The 18,796-nt window shown below is 38.3% G+C and overlaps 3 protein-coding genes across 8 annotated transcripts in view; 1 reads left to right on the top strand and 2 right to left on the bottom strand.

The window, feature by feature from the left end:
* Nucleotides 1-18,796, bottom strand: part of LOC137743669 (putative disease resistance protein RGA4) — a 57,583-nt gene that overhangs the window by 27,342 nt on the left and 11,445 nt on the right. The gene's annotated exons all lie outside the window — the stretch shown is intronic.
* Nucleotides 346-3,852, bottom strand: RPT2 (Phototropic-responsive NPH3 family protein). The gene is made up of 5 exons (XM_068481665.2): nt 3,592-3,852; nt 3,333-3,402; nt 2,679-3,056; nt 1,862-2,587; nt 346-1,043 (listed from the first exon to the last, which is right to left on the bottom strand). The coding sequence occupies exons 1-5, from the start codon at nt 3,651-3,653 to the stop codon at nt 546-548; spliced, it is 1,734 nt and encodes a 577-aa protein (XP_068337766.2). The 5' UTR covers nt 3,654-3,852; the 3' UTR covers nt 346-545.
* Nucleotides 9,656-17,826, top strand: LOC137742001 (putative LRR receptor-like serine/threonine-protein kinase At1g06840). 6 transcript variants are annotated; one of them, XM_068481730.2, is made up of 21 exons: nt 9,656-10,055; nt 10,449-10,641; nt 10,999-11,149; nt 11,555-11,626; nt 11,769-11,840; nt 12,088-12,231; nt 12,338-12,409; nt 12,528-12,599; nt 12,779-12,853; nt 13,207-13,275; nt 13,416-13,484; nt 13,660-13,731; nt 13,949-14,035; nt 14,189-14,257; nt 14,380-14,879; nt 15,264-15,422; nt 15,597-15,880; nt 16,271-16,322; nt 16,494-16,744; nt 16,834-16,968; nt 17,156-17,826. In XM_068481730.2, exons 2-21 carry the CDS (start codon nt 10,533-10,535, stop codon nt 17,501-17,503), a joined length of 2,862 nt encoding a protein of 953 aa, XP_068337831.2. In that variant the 5' UTR covers nt 9,656-10,055; nt 10,449-10,532; the 3' UTR covers nt 17,504-17,826. The 6 variants fall into 6 exon arrangements, with proteins under 6 accessions (XP_068337831.2, XP_068337828.2, XP_088536499.1 ...); XM_068481727.2 differs by having other exon boundaries at nt 16,491-16,744; XM_088680373.1 differs by having other exon boundaries at nt 10,043-10,213.

Genomic DNA, 18,796 nt, shown 5'->3' with positions numbered 1-18,796 from the left:
TAAACTGATTTTCTCGTCTTTTTGAAGTATTGTATTAGAAGTGTTCTCTAAATGTAACGTTATTAAAGGCTATTTTTTACGTTTTATAAGAACAAAACAATCAAACAAATAATTTTTTTTATAAGTTATGTTAGAGCACTTATTTTGGCTTCCGAGACTTAAAAAACTCAGGACATGCCCTTTTTAAAATTCATATGTTGCCAGTCATATTATATATTCTACATATAAACATTTGTAGCTGCACAATTGGACCAAATAGTCCAAAGTTAAGACAAATAAATCTCAACAAAACAACAAATTAAAAAGATTTAGGGAAAAAAAAAAAAAAGAATTAACACCAACACAAAAAGCAAAGACTTAGATTAACTAAAATAGTGAGTCCAAACCAACAAGATCACTACTTTTTGAGAGTCAGGAAACTCCTATTGTACACAGCTTTATCTTGTTTTACAAAGAGGCAGTTTCCACGACTTGAACCTGTGACCTTTCCGTCATAACAAAGCAACATTTCCATTGCGCCAAAACTCCCTCGAAGACTTGATTAATTAAGAAATAGAAAACCTTCTCCTTCTAGGCTTGTTTATATCCACACCCTCATCCATGATATTCGATGTGTCCTTCGACCCTTGCTTGAAGGGATTCAACTTCCCCAATTTCTTCGACACAGACGAGAAAAATGTGGCCTTTTTGGGCCCGCCACCTCCTTTACCAGATGATGTCGTTGCAATCCCTGCAGAACCAGTCTTCTGCAGGTTCGTAATGTACATCTTCATCTTCAACAACTCCGTTCTCAACTCCTCGTTCTCCCTCGCCAACGAGACGTCATGTTGCACCTGACTCCTCGTCGTTACTGCGTCTTGCACGTCGTTTTCGTCCACCCCGCTCCTCAGCTTTAGCTGGTCGTAATACAACGCGTGCAGTACGATTTGAACTGGGAGTCGTTTGTTTTGCGAAGCGTGGACTCTCGCTTCGTATGACAACTTCAATGCATCCATTACGCTGCACACCTTCTCCCTCTCTATCTCATCAAGGTTCGGATGAGCCTGCATGATAGTAATTAATCACAACACATAATTTACGATTAATTAACAATAAAGTGCAATTTTATCTACAAACCTTGGACGCAAAGTTAATGTTATTGATCAACTAAATTACAAAATGTTTACTGAAAGATATATTTGAAACAAAACTTCTACTCGTATCACATATTTATATCATAATTTGCATCATATTTCGAATAGAGATGAACTCGCATGCGTTGGCGAGCCATATCTCTATTAAAGAAATTATATAAATGATGGTACAAATATGTGGTCAGTGTAGCATTACTCTATTTGAAATTGTGATAACTAAAGTTAATCAAATTCAGATTTTGAATTCAAGACAACATACCCTGAGTGGTTTTGATATAAGTTTTGTTAGCAAGATTGAAAGATTGTCTTACGAGTTTTCTAATACAGAACTTGAGCTTTGGAAATTGTAACTCTAAGGAGCTGTTTGATAACCTATTTCAATGAAAAAATTGAACTCTTGTTTGGTCTACTTTCCGATTTTATTCTAAAACGTGAAAGCGCAAGTCAAATTTTGAAAACTTACTAAGTTTGCATCTATTAAATTTCTGGTTTGAAAATCAAATTCAACAATTATTTAAATTCACGAGTTCAAGCAAATTCTCAGCTATGATCCAAAATCAATTAAAGAAATTCGAGTTAATAACATGATGGTCTTGTGGTCTTTTTACTCGTAAATAAATATTTTAGATTTCGATTCCTGTCAATAGAAATGTAATGTGCGATTTAATATAAAATAATGGTGCATGTGTAAAAATAATTAATCAATTCGTAATTAGTAAATTACCTACCTTCAAGTAAATATCAATGGCACGATAGAGATCATCGTCGACTTTACGCGCGCCTTTGGGGATGAGGTTGGCAATGCCATTGAACTTCGAGATACTGAGCTCAACACACGTGGCGATCTCACCAAGATACGCGTCGACAGTCTTCGCGACTCTGATCATCTCCGCCGAGCAAACCTCCCTGAAATCACCGGCGTTGAAGACCGCGACGCTCTTCTCCTTCTCCAAGAACCCGGAGATAATCCTCCTCACGCTCTCGAGATCGAAGAGCCTCTCGCCGTCGTAGGTGAACGACAGCACCAGGAGGTCGTCGACTGTCACGTGCTCCAGGACCGACGAGATCCGCCTCTCGAGCTCGGTCTTGCACGTGCTGGACGCCTTGACGAAGGTCGCAGATCTGAGAAGGCAGCAGAGGAAGTTGATCGGCATAGCAGCTTTCTCAGTTGGTAAGATCGCGACGATCGATTCTAGAAGCTCCCGTTGTTGGAGTCTCAGTTCGGAGTCGTCCGAAGCGGCCAATTTCGCGGCGGGTCCAGAGCGGTCTCGGACGATATCTCGGAGCCATTTCTCAGCGTAAGTTATGATAGCGCTGGAAACGGTCAATGATTTCCCCCCGCGCAGCTTCATCGCGGAGATAACTCTGCCGAAGAACTCAATGTCCAAAATCGACAATTCCTCTGTCCACCAATTCGTCGGCGATCGACTCGGAAATTTTGCTTCGATTGAGACCTGTAATCAACAATTAATCACATAATTATGATCAAAAGAATATCGTTAGACTGTAATACTGCGTGATTAGAAGTTAATTACAGTTAAGTACCTTGGAAGTGGCGACATCGACGCATTTCTGTACGATTTTGAGGTCCTCCGCCATGGGAAGGAGGTCTTCGCAGGACTTGAGCACGACAATGGCGCCGGAGAGGCTCATGAGAGCGACTTGAGATAAGAAATCTTCAGTGCGGCCGATGAGGTTGTTGTCGCAGTACTTATTGGTCATTTCCAAATACTCCGCCGCGCAGCGGAGGGCGGCGACGTTGTGGACTGTGATCTCGAAGTTGACGCCGTAGCAGAACTTGGCCGCCTTCTCGAACGTCTCCGGGCCTCCGGGAACGTCGGAGAGGTCGATTCTCGTTAGGTCCGGTTGTTTTGACTCCATTATTAGTTTCCTTATGCGGTTGCTTTTCGCCACAAGCATGAACTGCAAATAGAATAATTAAGTTGGTAATTTCGTGTAGTTAATTTGTTAATCACGTTAGTTAAGCATGCATGCACTCGAAATTGAAACGAAATCGCGACATAAGCACAATATCAACACGTGAAACAATGGTTTCAAGCTCGAAATCTCGAACATAAGCACGATATCAACACGTAAAATATATACCTTCGAACAAAATACGAACTCTATAGAACATAAGCACGTTAAAAAACGTGTAAATTCGAACGAGATTGGAACTCGATCTAGTGAATTTAATACCTTGTGTAGAGAGAAATTGGCTTCACCAACTTGAACCACAACATCTGACGGGATATCTTGAGAGAAAATCCTACAAACACACATAAAGATGAGCAGAAGCTTGTTAATTAGGTTTTAAACAAAGAAATTAGTCGGCGTGCATGCTGTATGGATGGATATATGTCCGGCCGGCGATGATTCGATCTGAGTGACCGGACCACCGCTGTGCCGAATCCGGTTTACTGGCAACATGCAAGAGAGGGTTTGATAGTTGTAGTACCATTGGCCAGTGCGCTCCATGGCAAGGGAGAGCCTGTTGCTGCCATTGAGAGGGGAAGCCATGTGAGGTGGGAGGAGCTTGGAGCTGCTGTGCAGAGAGAGAAGAGAGAGATTGTATGGTCTCTGAATAAATGGGGTCACAATGGCGGGTTACATAAAGAGCTTTTATTTACCATGCTTTCTTGGATACTAGCTAGAAATTATTGAATCATGCATATAAGTCTTGTCTAGGACGAATGTACATTGGGACCAAGGTGGTCCTAGAACTATTTGGAGTTCAGAAAATATATATACGAAGGTTTTGGGAGTACTCTTTGAATATTTGGTATGAGTTTTTTTTTGTGTCCACGAAGTGTTTGATGTAATGTTTGCTAGACATACCTCGACAGGTTATGTCAATAGTCTAGACAAATTCTCTTAATATCATTCATCAGATTGTTTCGGCATACGTTGATATCATTGACATGTTCGTGACTTGATTTTTGACCAACAATAACAAGTTTACCAAGTGTTCGACGAAATATCTCAATGAATAAATTAAATTTTTTTTACACGCTTCACTTTCCATATCTGTCTAAAAAAAACTTAAACTTTTAACAATAAAACTCTCAAGGTTCGAATCATAAATCTGCCATTGATCTTATCTTTAGTTATACAACGACTAGCTTGACAAGTATTCCATTTTAAGCTATAGTTTTCTTTTTCTACGTTGCTTGTCCTAATTCTAATTGTCACTACTTGACAGAACAGAGCTGAGCATAAGCATATCACGTATTATTTGGTCATTTCCCGTGAAAAGTTGTTGGTTTTCCCTATTTCGTAGCCTTTTAATCATTTAATCTCTTTGGCTTTGGAATGGATTTTGGATTTCAATTTGCTCTTAGCTTATACATCTATATTTCGATGTGGGATATGCTTAACTTATCTCTCACGTATGACGTTTTTACATGGACAAATCATATTGAGTGACATGTGAGATCATGTGGAACTGTAGAGTTTACCTCATAGATGATTTGTTGTGATATCGCATTGGAGTGGATATCGAACGCAAAACTAGTTCTCAATAGGTGGAAAATGTCAAAGATTTTAAGTTATTTTGCTGGACATTTATCCTTCGGTTTTAGATATTTCGAACCCTTTGCGATATGCTTTATCATCGCACATTAATTGTGAGTTTGCAAAGAATGTATCACATTAGACCGTTAAAAAACTTTGCAAGCATGTATAAGAAGTTGAGTTATTCAACAATTGCTAATTGATCAGTTTGGAGTAGAACTTTTAGCTTTCTTTATAGCTGGCTTGACCACATGCGACGCTTAACGTCCTCTGTATATATTCTAAGTTGATCACACATGACATTTAAAAACCACACGTACTCCACATCATCAAGTTTAAACTGTTCATCTATGCTAGCTAGGTATGTCACATCCCGGCTCGGGCAGGATCACTTCCCGGGCTCACTCCACCACCGTAGCACGATATTGTCTGCTTTGGGCCCCGACCACGCCCTCACGGTTTTGTTTTTGGGAACTCACACGAGAACTTCCCGATGGGTCACCCATCCTGGGAATGCTCTCGCGCGCTACTTGCTTAACTTCGGAGTTCCGATAGAACTCGAAGCCAGTGAGCTCCCAAAAGGCCTAGTGCTAGGTAGGGATGAGAATATACATATAAGGATCATTCCCCTGGTCGATGTGGGATGTCACAATCCACCCCCCTTAGGGGCCCGACGTCCTCATCGGCACACACGCGACCAGGGTTAGGCTCTGATACCAAATTGTCACATCCCGCCCTGGGCGGGATCACTTCCCAGCCTCGCTCCACCATTGTAGCACGATATTGTCCGCTTTGGGCCCCGACCACGCCCTCACGGTTTTGTTTTTGGGAACTCACACGAGAACTTCCCGATGAGTCACCCATCCTGGGAATGCTCTTGCGTGCTACTCGCTTAACTTCGGAGTTCCGATAGAACTCGAAGCCAGTGAGCTCCCAAAAGGCCTCGTGCTATGTAGGGATGAGAATATACATATAAGGATCATTCCCCTAGTCGATGTGGGATGTCACAAGGTAAAACTCAAAAATGCAGGTACGCTTAACAACCTTGAATGTTTAGGAATAATGTAGTGCATAAAATAAGCATTCGACGTCGTTTTAGAGGAATTATGGTGGATGGGACGTGTTACTGAATCTTGGGATCTGGCTTAGGGCTGGTTTGATATTGATGTGCTTTGAAAAAAAATATGCTTCTGCTGTACTGTGAGAATAAGCAGCTGTGAAATAAAGCAGTAGAGTGTTTGGTAAACTTTTTTGTAAAAGTGCTTTTGAAAAAAAAAAAGTAGTATTATAGTGTTTGATAAACTTTTATGTAAAACAGATGTGAAAAAAAACTGGTTTTTCAAAGCTGTGTTTTGCAGCTTTGTGTTTTTGGCTTTTTTTCACCCAACATTGTAAAAAAAAAGCTCCCAGCTTTTTTTCATAGCCACTTTTTTCAGAATCACCTCTGTACCAAATTAGGGCTTAATGGTCCGGTCTCACTGCATATCTCTGCCACGCAAAACACAAGTGACTAGGACTCGCGCCAGCGTCGACTTCACTAAACAACTGGCCTCCTTAGGGCCACGTCATCATACGTTCTAATTTGTAAACTCCGGCGGCCCTACACGTCGGGCGGCTGACATGTTGGCTGTGAACAGGACATGCAGGAGAACGAGGTGGGCTCCCACTTGAATCCAAATAGCCAATGATGTGTGCACGCGTCGCATTTCCACCCTTTTTGAAAGATATATATGTCTACCTACATTATTTGCTGAAATTTTTGGACATTTCATCCAGCATTGGTGGGCCTGAGGTTGTTTACCGAGTTATGTTACACGTCTGTCAATAGAGACCAACAATTTTTTAGCAAATATGTGTCAATAACTCTTGAGCGAACATGTCAACATATGTCGAGTGAATTTATCAACAAATGCTCATAATAACGCATGCAAGGCATAATACTAGCAGCTACCTTGTCCAATGATCATAATGTCAATTCTCAAGCAATTGACATGTAGCTCAACAAAACAATTGTGAGCTACGAGCGAAATAAGTTGTAAATCCAAATGCATTCAAACATTTACATGTAACTTGTTTAAATTTACTTATTACGAGTGGTTTGCGTCTAATTTACAACTGCATGCATGCATATGACATTAAGTTGAGAGCTACAAATGAGCTTTACAAGGCGAAAGCTGCCTGGGTTAATGGTGAACAAATGCAATTGGAAGGGCGTTCAAATCTGAAGTGATTACTCGAAGTTGATGGCTTTTGCATGTGGGGGCAACATCTGTCGTGGGATTTGCTAATTAGTTGCAACTTCTTGTGGGAAAGCAGAGAGGTTGGTCCCCTTCTCCGTTGGCGATGAATGTTGATGTGTAACAAATTTGTGGACTGAAATCAAACCTACTTTTCTAGTTTTGTTTGAGAAAACAAAATGGCATGAGTCGTGAAGTGTATTTTTTAGAAAGGTAGGTCCTTGTTGTTTCATGCTTGATCCTAAAACGAAAATTAGCCAGCTTCCCAACGTTAGGCGGATAATTGTTAAAAGTTTTTAGAGAGGCGGTTCACATGTGTGTTATCAAATGTGATCTTTCTAACATTTTTCTTCTATTAAAAGTTTTTTTTTTCTTCAGTAAAAGTGCTTATAAGCGTAAGTACTTCATATAAAACAGTTTCAAGCAGACATCCAATCGATAAAAAAGACCAGTCTTACTCATCATGCATAAGAATTGGCCCAGTCCATTCAAAATATTGCATTAGCCCATTGGTCCCAAGGCCCAATACATGGGAGTTTCTTCTTTCTTTTTCCTTTTTTTGGGTCGTCAAGCTTATGGAATGAGGTTGGTGAATGGTACGAGTTCCAATTAGACGGCCACGCATCCTTTCAAATTAATAATTTGATAGCTACATCATCACATGATTTTGAAATTTCTGTATGATGCAAGCTAAAATGTAAAAATAAAAAACAAAAGTATAAGATGTTTAAGAAAGATATATATCTACTCTTTTTTCTTGAACTCTAAGAGCGGATTTAAAGAATTTGTTCACATCCGATTTGATGGCATATCACATCCGATTCAATGGCATATGTCCCCTTTCAACCCTTTGCAAGTGGCTCCTTTGGTTGCTATCCCCCGCCATTGAAGGATTGGATATTTGGTTAAATTATCTAGATTTAAAGAGTTTTTGTCTACTTAAAAGGTTTTCTTTGTTCTTGACTATTTCAATCTTTCTCTTTGGTCAAGCGAGCAAACTACCTTTCATAACATTACTTTCCAAACAAAAGGTAGTGTGGAAATATTTGGTTGCCTCTTTGGCTCGTTTTGCAGTGAATAACTTGTGCAAGAGTCAAAATGTGATGAGGTAGGCAGATGTTCATATTCCTTCTTTAAAGGTGGGAGGGTTCCATTTAACTCTATCTCCTTGTAATTATGCATAATTAAAAGCTTGAAGGTCCACATGCATTAATTAAGGTTTACCTAATTTAAGGAAATTGGATGATTTTTTGCAACTTTTTATCACACTGAAGAAAATTGAACCCTAATTTAGTGTCGGAGCGAAACTCTGCCACCTGTGAAGGTCGATGCTAAGAATTTTTTTTTTTTATAAAAAATTCCATATAACTCTGTAGAGTTTGCCGACACTTCAATGAAGTCGCTAAAATGGCGGCGGCGGCGGTAGTGGTGATGGGAGAGGAGAAGGGGGGGGGGGGGGGAATGATGCTGCTACTTCATGCACACGTGCCTTTGCAGCTTCGTCCATGCCTACATGTATCATAATTCAAACATATCACTTCACTTTCCTTTGCCGCTTGAGCAAATTTTAAGAATTTACTATGTATTTTTGGTGGAACAAGGCTTTGCTTCCCAAGAAGGCCAATACGAAGAATTTTAAAAAAATTGCATACAACTTGTAGATTTTACATAAGGGGAGGGAAAGGACACAACTGCGACTTCGATCACGTCTACAATATTTTATCATAATTTTAACATATTACTTTTCTCCCTCGTTGTTCTCGTAAATTCCAATAAAATATATCTTTCAATTTAAAACACGTTAATGTAATTATTCAAAATGTTGATGATGATATTGGGCCAGAATTTGATATTTGCACCAAATCCAACTTTGATGGTAAAATGATGTGTCTAAAGTCTAAACTCATCCACTACTCCAATATAATTTACCCTAAAATCCTATCTAAATTTGACTTCATGTTCCATGCCCTCGCTTTCACCACTGCCGTTTGGGTATTTTTTTTTCTTTAAATAATATTTTGGAAATATTGTTGCGTGTGATCGAATTGCAGACAACCAGCAGGATTTTTTTTTTTCCACTGATTAGTGTGAAGAGCACATTTTTTATTTATTTATTCATGAAAATATTTTTAAGGTTCGGACTAAATAGACAACACAGATGTCATGCAAAAACGTGCTGGTTGACGGAATTATATGTGTTCTCACTTGCTACATGTGAGTAGGTTAACATCTTTATCTATTTGATATTGGTGGATCCAACGTCTATTAATGACGTGGTATAAAAAATATAATATTACTCCATAGTGATTATTCCTGCAATAGTTATGATGATTATTCTTGCAATATTAATAATTAATGGCTTTGTGTTTTACAAATATCTTTTACTTATCAGCTAATCAAGTCAGTAAGAGCAATCATCTATTAGTAATACAATATAATGATATTCATTTTTATTTATGAGGTGAAAAGTTTAAGGTTCAAATAACTCGAATTACGAGTTCCATACAATTGATTCGTGATAATTTATAGTAAACGCTTTATCGAAAATTACATATCAGCTAATCAAGTTGGTGAGAGCATTAATCGTTTAGTATTACAGTTTAATGATAATTTTTTATTATTATTATTTTGTAAGTGAAATGTCTTAAGTTTGAACCTCTTAAACTAATTAATTCGCGATAGATAATTAGTAAACGCTTCAACGAAAACTTTGATCTCTTAGTAACTCCAATTGATGTTCGTTTTAATCTCTTCTTATTCCGGTTTGAAGTTGGTAAACATGCTCTAGATACATTGTTAAAGTTTTCACCGTCCAAAATTGAATTCATGTTGTGAGAAACAATATCGAGCGCCGACGTAGAACGGTCACAAAAAAGTCTGTTCCCGGCGCTCATTAGGTAGTTGGCCGTTTTCTCAGACGTTAGTTTCTTGTCACCCCCCCACCCCACCACCACCATTTGGCTTTATAAAATTTCAAACTCCCATCAACACCCTAACTCCCTTTTCATTTTTTCATTTTTGTATACAAAATATTTCACCAAATTGTTATTTTTTTCCAATAAAAAATAGCAAAAGAAAACGATGGGCTGTATCATCGTCATCACCGACTTCGATCATCTATCCAGCATTAGTTATGGAGACCTGGTCAGAAAAATACCAAACCAACTCCCAGGTGCCATTTATGTATTATTTTCATGCTATTATTTGAATCTTCTCGTAGTTGGTAGTATATTCAAATCAAATTCAATCCAAAACCAAAAGCTTCTCTCTTTTTGCATCACTTCTTTATAAATTTCAAAGCTATCAATGTCTACATTTTTCTATGCTTCTGTGAGTTTCTGGCAATTGGGTTTTCTTTATTTCGTCTCCCAGCTGTCTGCCGTATGAGTTTTCACTTTAGATTCTTATATGTTTTGTTTTGAAGTGGTTGGAGCTCATTGGTTTTAGTGTTAAATTGCTTGAGGACTTGAGGATTCAGTTCAGTTGTTAGGCACACTATTTCAGCATATTCGGTTGCTTTCTAATTCAATTTGCAATCTTTTTTGTGCTTGGTGTTTGATATCAGGGGGACTATTCCAGCTCTGCATAAAATTCTGCTATTGTGTTGTAAAGGGTAGGTTGGAATTGTAGTGATTCTTGCGATCTCGGGATGTATCCATCAACAGTTTGGACATATGCATGGGTTTTCGGCATGTTCTTGTGCTGGTCTTCGCTACGAGCTGGAGCACAAGATCTTGGTATCACCCACCCTGCAGAAGGTGATTTTGCTTATGTTTTTGAAGCTCGGCTTTTTTTCTAGTATAGGGAATGCTTGAGTACAGTTGTTATGATGTGAAATCGATTTAGAAGTTCTTCAGGAATTTGTAACTTCATTTGACAAATAAGTGACCTGTTTCACGTTTACTGTCTTCTAGGGATTGATGTTTATGTCCACTTCCAGCAGATTCATGCACTCCAATAATAACATTTGTGATTTTTGGACTCATTTCTGATGTATAGCATGATTATGAAATTGCCTTGTTTTTTGATTTGGATATCCTCATACTTGGTCTTTTTAGAAAAATTTAGTTTGGCTGTGTTAATCAGTAAGGATCATCATTTGTGTTGGATTGCAGTGACGGCGCTGCAGGCCATCAAGAGAAGTTTGGTTGATCCCAACAAGAATCTGAGCAACTGGAATCGAGGAGACCCATGTACAGCAAACTGGACAGGAGTGCTTTGCTACAACACAGCATCAGATGATGGCTATCATCATGTTCAAGAATTGTATATTTTAATCTTTCTGATTCTCATTTATACTTTGCATGATTGGTGACTAAACGGAGTATCCCCTTTCACCTTTGCCTGTTCTTGTTTCATTCTTTCCTCCATTCATGGAAAGATTTCATTTTCATTTTTCTGGTTCTGAGCGGTTTCAATGAAAAAAACTCCCTGCTTGTAGGTGATTCAATTATGAACTTCGTAGAAATATCTAAACGAAATAAGAAAATCTGCCAAGTCGACCCTGTTCCTAAGATCAATCAGTAGTCATCTAGGGTTTACAGAATCAAGTAATGTTTGAATGTCTTGTGTGACATGAAAATTATATTTTGTTACCGTCAAAAACATGTTGAACTTTTAAACTTCAAGTAGACTTTGGCTATGATGACAAGTTTTCCTTCTTTAATGCAGGAAACTACTAAATATGAATCTGTCAGGAAGTTTATCGCCAGAGCTTGGCAGCTTATCTTATATGAAAATATTGTACGGCACCACATACCTTGAAAGAAGCTTTAAATTCTTGGACAATCTCTTCTCAGTGTTCTGGGAAATTTGTTATTCTCCTTAATATGATGGGTATGATTTTCTCTTCTGATCCATATTCCTCCATCTATTCTTCTGATAGGGATTTTATGTGGAACAACATGAGTGGAAGTATACCGAAGGAGATTGGCAACATAACAACCTTGGAACTTTTGTAAGTTAAGCTGTTTTGACTTTTTGGCAAAATTTGGTTAGACTGAATCGCCGAACGTACATTTTCATCACATGGTAATGTTTTATGTTGACAGCATTAGAAAGCAAGAACACATATGTAGGTTTTATTGTTTATGAGATACTCCCAATATTTGAATCAATTATTCAAAGTATACCTCAATTTATGATAACTTATCGTTGCTAAATTTCATAACTTTCATTATACATCAAATATTCTGCGTTTACAGGCTCCTCAATGGAAACAAATTATCAGGTCCCTTGCCCGAAGAGCTCGGTTATTTTCCAAAATTGGACAGAATACAAATCGACCAGAACCAAATATCAGGACCATTACCAAAATCATTTGCAAATTTGAACAAGACAAAGCATTTGTAAGGGTTTTTTCAAATGCTGCTTTAGTTTAAAAAGTGTAATATTATCTTGTGTTTGTTATAGTTCTGTCTTTCTTATGTTTCACATCTTTTCCGTTTTGGGCAGTCACATGAACAACAATTCGATTAGCGGGCAAATTCCACCTGAGCTTTCCAAATTACCAAGTCTTGTCCACTTGTAAGTAGTACGCTGGAAACATTCAGAATCTTCAACTTGGTTCATTAGTTTCATTTTGCCCTCTTCATTTCTCTGTACGGCCATCTTGAGTTGAATAAATGTATCGGACTTTTTGCAGTCTTCTTGACAACAACAACTTATCTGGGTATCTTCCGCCAGAGTTCTCGGAGTTGCCAAACTTATTAATACTGTATGTTTTCTTATTTTTCGGGACATAATTTGTGCCTTAATTATGTTTTCATCCTTTCCCTTCTTGAATTTTCGTACTGTTGGGAACAATTCTCTGGACTTTCCTTTTTCTATGACATAATTTGAGGGATGCAATCCCGTATCAAGCTTCTTAGCCCTATAATCTTATTTGTTTTGCAGTCAAGTTGACAACAACAACTTTGATGGGACTACAATTCCAGATACGTATAGCAACATGTCTAAACTGTTGAAGTTGTAAGTTCTTCTTCTGATTCTCTGTCTTTTAGTAAGTTTAAAGGTAAAAGTGTGTGATCTAAGGACTAGAATCTCTGTTTATTCATACATCGGATTTAAAGCCCCAACTACGGAGATGAAAATCTAAAAGATTTGTAATTAATCATAGCAACAAATAGAGGGAATTATAGTTTTTGTTGGGAAAAACATATTTCCAACCACTGTGCGGGGAACATCTCCCGTTTCTATCTGATGTTATATCACATTAGGTGATGGTGCTGGTTTGGAATGACAATCGAGAAGTAGCTCTTAACATTTAACACAATGAATCATGTCAAGATTGAATGTCTTTGTGTTTTTGTTGTTTCTTTCAGGAGTTTGAGGAACTGCAACTTACAAGGGCCTATTCCTGATTTGAGTAGGATTCCAAACCTCGGTTATGTGTAAGTTCATTCAAGAAGTGTCACTTCATACCCTATTATTTTTAGTGATTTTCTGGCTTTTCTAAATTCTTGGAATATAATGTACATTATGTTTCAACAGTATCTTAAGTAATTCGTTATTTATTCATACCAATTTTCAGAGATCTAAGCTCAAATCAGCTAAATGGATCCTTGCCTCTGGGTAAACTCTCTGATCAAATCACGACGATGTAAGACGCTATTTACCTTGCAAATGATATGCCCATATGTATTATATTTAACGTTTAGCAGGATTTTCTTGTTAAATGTTCTCTAAAAAGCAGTGTTACGCTTTAGAGATCATATAATTAATTGTAAAAGGATTACATGGATTTTTAATATTCAAAGTATGAACTTTGTGTGCAGCAATTTATCTAACAACACTCTGACCGGAAGAATTCCTGGCAACTTTTCAAATCTTCGTAATCTTCAGAGATTGTGAGCCACTTCAAACTGCTCTTTTGATGTTTTGGATTATTTAGTGATATTGTTGATCAATCTTTGTTTAGCTCAAATTCGAGCTTCCGTCTATCTTACTTTGTAAATAGGAAGAGTTTGAAGTTATTTTCTTTAAGATGTTATCAAATGTTTTAGCATTGCCAATAATAAAAACTATGTTATGAAGTAAAGTGAGAAAATTTGTTTCTCATGGCAGGTCTATAGCAAACAATTCATTGAGTGGCTCCGTTCCAGCAGCGCTTTGGCAAAACAGGAAACTCAACGCGACAGAAAGACTAATCTTGTAAGAACTGGAGTGAGAAAATTGTTACTTCTGTTGGTGAAGAGAGAGTGGCCCAGTGGGTTGTGTGTGTGTGTGAATTTACACTTTCTGGTGTTAGGATGCCGCTGTTTATAAATTTGGTTAACAAGTGTAATGTGGCTTCTGATGTTGCAGGGAGTTGCAGAACAATGACCTTACAAGTGTAAACGGCAGTACAGAAGTTCCGCAAAATGTCACTGTCGGGTTTGCTTCTGGACTTTGTTCTATGTTAACATATCTCTAAGTGCAAGTTAACAATATAACAAATATTTAGCACTGTAATGAAAAACTTCATTAATCTTTCTCTTCTGATTACTGTTGTTCAGGCTTCGGGGAAATCCGCTCTGCTCAGATGCCAGCCTTGATAAATTCTGTGGGACCGAAAGTGGTGACGAAAATGACAGTCAGATTTCGATTAACTCCACTGCCAACTGTTTGAGTCAAGCATGCCCACCCCCTTTCGAATATCTTCCTGTAGCTTGTTTTTGTGCTGTTCCTCTACTTGTTGAGTATCGGTTGAAAAGTCCCGGATTCACAGATTTTCGCCCATACAAAAGTACATTTGAGTGGTATCTTACTTCTGGTCTCAAATTAGATCTCGATCAGCTGGACATTACTTCATTTGTATGGGAAAAGGGACCTCGACTGAGAATTTCTCTGAAGCTTTTTCCTGTATATGTTGATAAGGCCAATAATTCCCATACTTTCAATAAAAGTGAAGTTAAAAGAATCATGACCATGTTCACAGCATGGAAAATTCCTGACAGTGATGTATTTGGACCCTATGAACTTCTCGGCTTCATTCTACTGGGGCCTTACAAGGATGGTTTGTCTCAAGAACCTTATTTTTTATATGTTTCATTTTCTACATGAATTTGTCGGAGAAGTGGGATAATTCGGAATAGTGGGGGGCTTATGTTTGCTTAGCTTGACTATTCTTATCACAGTTCAGTAGCTTGTGCCGGGTGTCCGGTTTAATCAGACCTAACTACTTTTTCTTTTGTTGCCTTCCTGTTGAAATTACATTTAATTCCGATGCTGTGCATTTTAAAATTATAGGATAATAGAATTGAATACATTCTGTAGTGAACGGGTTCATTTATCAAATATGCATTAGTTAATACATTCATCTGTTCATTCATGTATCTATGATGTGAAACTGTTTGCTGATTTCAATCTGTTGATCTCATGGTTCTTATTGATGTCACAGTGGTTGCCCTCTCTTCAAATTCCGGTCTAGGCAAGGGCGCTCTGGCGGGCATAATATTAGGGACTATTGCTGGTGCCGTCGCATTATCTGCAATTGTTTCTCTTCTTATATTCAGAAAACATTTGAAGGACCGCCATGCAATTTCAAGAAGACGTCACAGTGAGTATCTTACTATCATAAGGCGAAAGGTTATTAGCATAAATGATAAATTCCATAGGGCTTATGAATCCTGAGAAGCCCTACACTCAATTGAATCTAATAAGATTGGGCAGGCGCATCACGTCTTGGACTAAACAATTTCGTTTTTAACATTGTGCCTTTGTTTATCCGCAGCATCCAAGAGCTCCGTTAAAATTGAAGGTGTCAAGGCTTTTACTTATGGAGAAATGTCCACTGCTACAGACAAGTTTAACAGCTCTGCTCAAATTGGACAAGGAGGTTATGGAAAGGTTTATAAAGGCACCCTTGCTGACGGAACAGTTGTGGCCATAAAACGTGCACAAGAGGGATCATTACAGGGCGAGAAGGAGTTTCTAACAGAAATAGAATTATTGTCACCCTTACATCATAGGAATCTCGTGTCCTTAGTCGGGTATTGTGATGAAGAAGGGGAACAGGTACTTTTGCTTATCCTTTCTGAATGTATTTCTGCTACATTTTCTTCAGACGATTTATTCATTCCAAACGAAAAAGGTGTAGTCATCTCCATGTTTGTCTATCAAATTCCGTCTGTAATGTGGTCAATATAAACTGCATCAGGAAATACTTTTCATCTACTTAGAAATTGGAAATGAATGCTAACTCTAGAAGAGCTAGGGAAACGAAATCCATAATATCAAATTATATATATCATTTAGTAATGGAAAACGAATGAAAGAAATCAAAACCAGAACGTACGAGGCAGAGGCACTTATTGCCACTTTATCTCCTCTTCTTGCTCTCTTTTCTTTATGTTGGAACCAACAAATTTATTTGGGACAAACTTGATGTTATTTTTGTGCGCGCAGATGTTGGTTTATGAGTTCATGTCCAACGGAACTCTAAGGGATCACCTTTCGGGTAAACCTAACATTCTAGTTTTTACTGTCTTTGGTTCTTACTTCATTTCTCTCTGAATTTTGGCAGAGTAATTTACTCCTCGTAAATGTTTGACTAAGAATTTACAATAGGGACTTCGATTAACATGCCATTCGACAAGCTTTAACATATGATTGTGACGTGTCTTAGCAGCTAGGTCTAAAGAACCGCTGGGTTTTGAGATGAGATTAAGAATTGCCCTAGGATCAGCCAAGGGCATCCTATACCTCCATACAGAAGCCAACCCTCCGATATTTCATCGGGATATCAAGGCCAGCAATATATTATTGGACTCCAAGTTTATTGCAAAGGTTGCTGATTTTGGACTTTCCCGACTTGCCCCAGTTCCAGATTTCGAAGGGACTGTGCCTGCTCATGTATCCACAGTAGTGAAGGGGACACCGGTAAGACCCATAAGCATTGTTCTTACCAAATTATTAATTAACAGCAATACAAATTGAAAACTCTCTTATTATTTGAATTTATTTTTCAGGGTTACCTTGATCCAGAGTATTTCTTAACTCATAAGCTAACGGATAAGAGCGATGTTTATAGCCTCGGTGTCGTGTTTTTGGAGCTCTTGACAGGGATGCAGCCAATCTCACATGGCAAAAACATTGTTCGAGAGGTAACTACTCGAACCTAATTACAGACCGTTTTGGATAACTATATATATAAACCGTCTTCTATGCTTTGCATGTAAGAATATAACTTCTTTGTCAAGCTAAGATCGCGTATTGTTAATGCTATTTAGTCCCTGTGACCGACTAGCTGCACCGGTTTTAGTGTTATTTACAAGTTTTCATGCACTTCAGGTAAACATTGCATTCCAATCCGGTATGATCTTCTCAGTAATTGATGGAAGAATGGGGTCTTATCCTTCCGAGTGTGTGGAAAAGTTCTTGAGTTTGGCTCTCAGGTGCTGCGAAGATGATACAGACGCGAGGCCCTCAATGGCAGAGGTAGTTCGGGAACTCGAAAACATATGGTTTATGGTGCCGGAGTCTGACAGCAAAACAACGGAATCAGTGACCGATGGTAGCGGTGGAAAGGTAGTGACTCCACCATCCTCATCCAATGCAGCGAGGCATCCTTACGTCTCTTCAGATGTCTCCGGCAGCGACCTTGTTAGCGGAGTCGTACCTACAATTACGCCAAGATAGCAACCGTAGAGAGAACCATAGCCGCATCCTTTCTTATTGCAGTTGGTTTTGTAAGGGTTGAGAGGTAGATGAGTACATATTTTGATCCTTTTGTTGTAAAACCAGTATACTTTAGCAGTCAAAACAGTTGTTGAAGTTGAGTATGCAAAATGCGGATATGATTATCGTTGAGTTTGCAAGGGAACGAGGGAAGAGGAGAAACAGAGAGGGAAGGGCGGCGCTAGGGGAGGCAGCCAGTGAGGAGGCGGTGGTTGGCGCCCAGTTACAATGAACAGTTATAAGAAGATTTTTCAAGAGAAATAATACCGATTTTATTAAGAGAACTGAGAGAGATTTCAATCTTCAAAAAAGTCGGTATAAAAATACAAGGCTAACCTGGTCAATCTATGTGTCACTGTATTGGAAATTCCCCGGACTTGACAAGCACACAAAGCACCAAGCGATCTTAACTAATTTCCAATGTCGGTAGCCAAGCGAACGGCCTCTCTGGCAACTAAAAATTAAATCATATCAGGGCTCGTCGTGTGGGAATTCTACCGATCATAAACGTCCTACGTCTGGACATGGCAAATATGTGCCTCCTAACAAAAATGCTCACGGTGTCCGGGACAGGTTACTTCCGTTAGCAGAGGATTTGGCCCTCCTAAAGATCATGTTTTACTAGAAGGAAATTTTTTTTTTTAGGATCTTGGCTGTAAAATAGTGTTTTTGTTGATCAGATGCCTGTTTTGAAGGTTTTTGTTGATTTTTTTGTTCATTCAAAGTTGACTGTACGAATACTAATTAAATCATTAATGAATTGAAAAGTTATTATTTTTTTTTTTTTGAAGAATGTACGATATTCCTTAAGCAACATAGAATATGTACAAACTGAGGATAGTGTGCTCAATGAGCCTCGATAAAAACCTTACCGGGGCCTTCAACCTGGTCTACGGAAAAAAGGGTCCTGCACAAACAGTAAACCTATCCTCAAATGAACAATAGACAGACAAATTACAATAGACTAATTAAATTATTAATGAGTTGAAAAGTTAATTATCATATTACAAAGTTTTCAATTGACATATCTATTTGTTTTAATTAAACGTGAAAAACTATTCGAATTTGAGATATCTTTCAACATTGGGAAGAGAATTACGTTACCGATAATCTGATCCTTGGTGAGCTTGGTTGTAGTGGTCTGATATATCTTTAATGTGAATTATAAGAGATGTCTACAATAGTGTGTAGTTTTATTCTGGTGGACTCGATTTGCTTTATAGAGGTCTTAGTGAGCCCCAAAAATCAAGGGCT

The sequence above is a fragment of the Pyrus communis genome, chromosome 11 (genome assembly GCF_041283825.1).
Source record: "Pyrus communis isolate YQ-2024b chromosome 11, ASM4128382v1, whole genome shotgun sequence".
Taxonomy (NCBI): domain Eukaryota; kingdom Viridiplantae; phylum Streptophyta; class Magnoliopsida; order Rosales; family Rosaceae; genus Pyrus; species Pyrus communis.
Note: the sequence above shows the minus strand (reverse complement) of the source record. Positions and strands in the feature narration are given on the sequence as shown.

Excerpts from the sequence above, each read along its gene's own strand:
- RPT2 (XM_068481665.2), bottom strand. The coding sequence starts at position 3,653 with ATGGCTTCCCCTCTCAATGGCAGCAACAGGCTCTCCCTTGCCATGGAG. Across the intron at positions 3,403-3,591 it reads ATGGAGCGCACTGGCCAATG|GATTTTCTCTCAAGATATCC; the intron begins GTACTACAACTA and ends GTGTGTTTGTAG. Across the intron at positions 3,057-3,332 it reads CCAATTTCTCTCTACACAAG|TTCATGCTTGTGGCGAAAAG; the intron begins GTATTAAATTCA and ends TTCTATTTGCAG.
- LOC137742001 (XM_068481727.2), top strand. The coding sequence starts at position 10,533 with ATGTATCCATCAACAGTTTGGACATATGCATGGGTTTTCGGCATGTTC. Across the intron at positions 12,410-12,527 it reads TTACCAAGTCTTGTCCACTT|TCTTCTTGACAACAACAACT; the intron begins GTAAGTAGTACG and ends GACTTTTTGCAG. Across the intron at positions 15,423-15,596 it reads AATTTCAAGAAGACGTCACA|CATCCAAGAGCTCCGTTAAA; the intron begins GTGAGTATCTTA and ends GTTTATCCGCAG.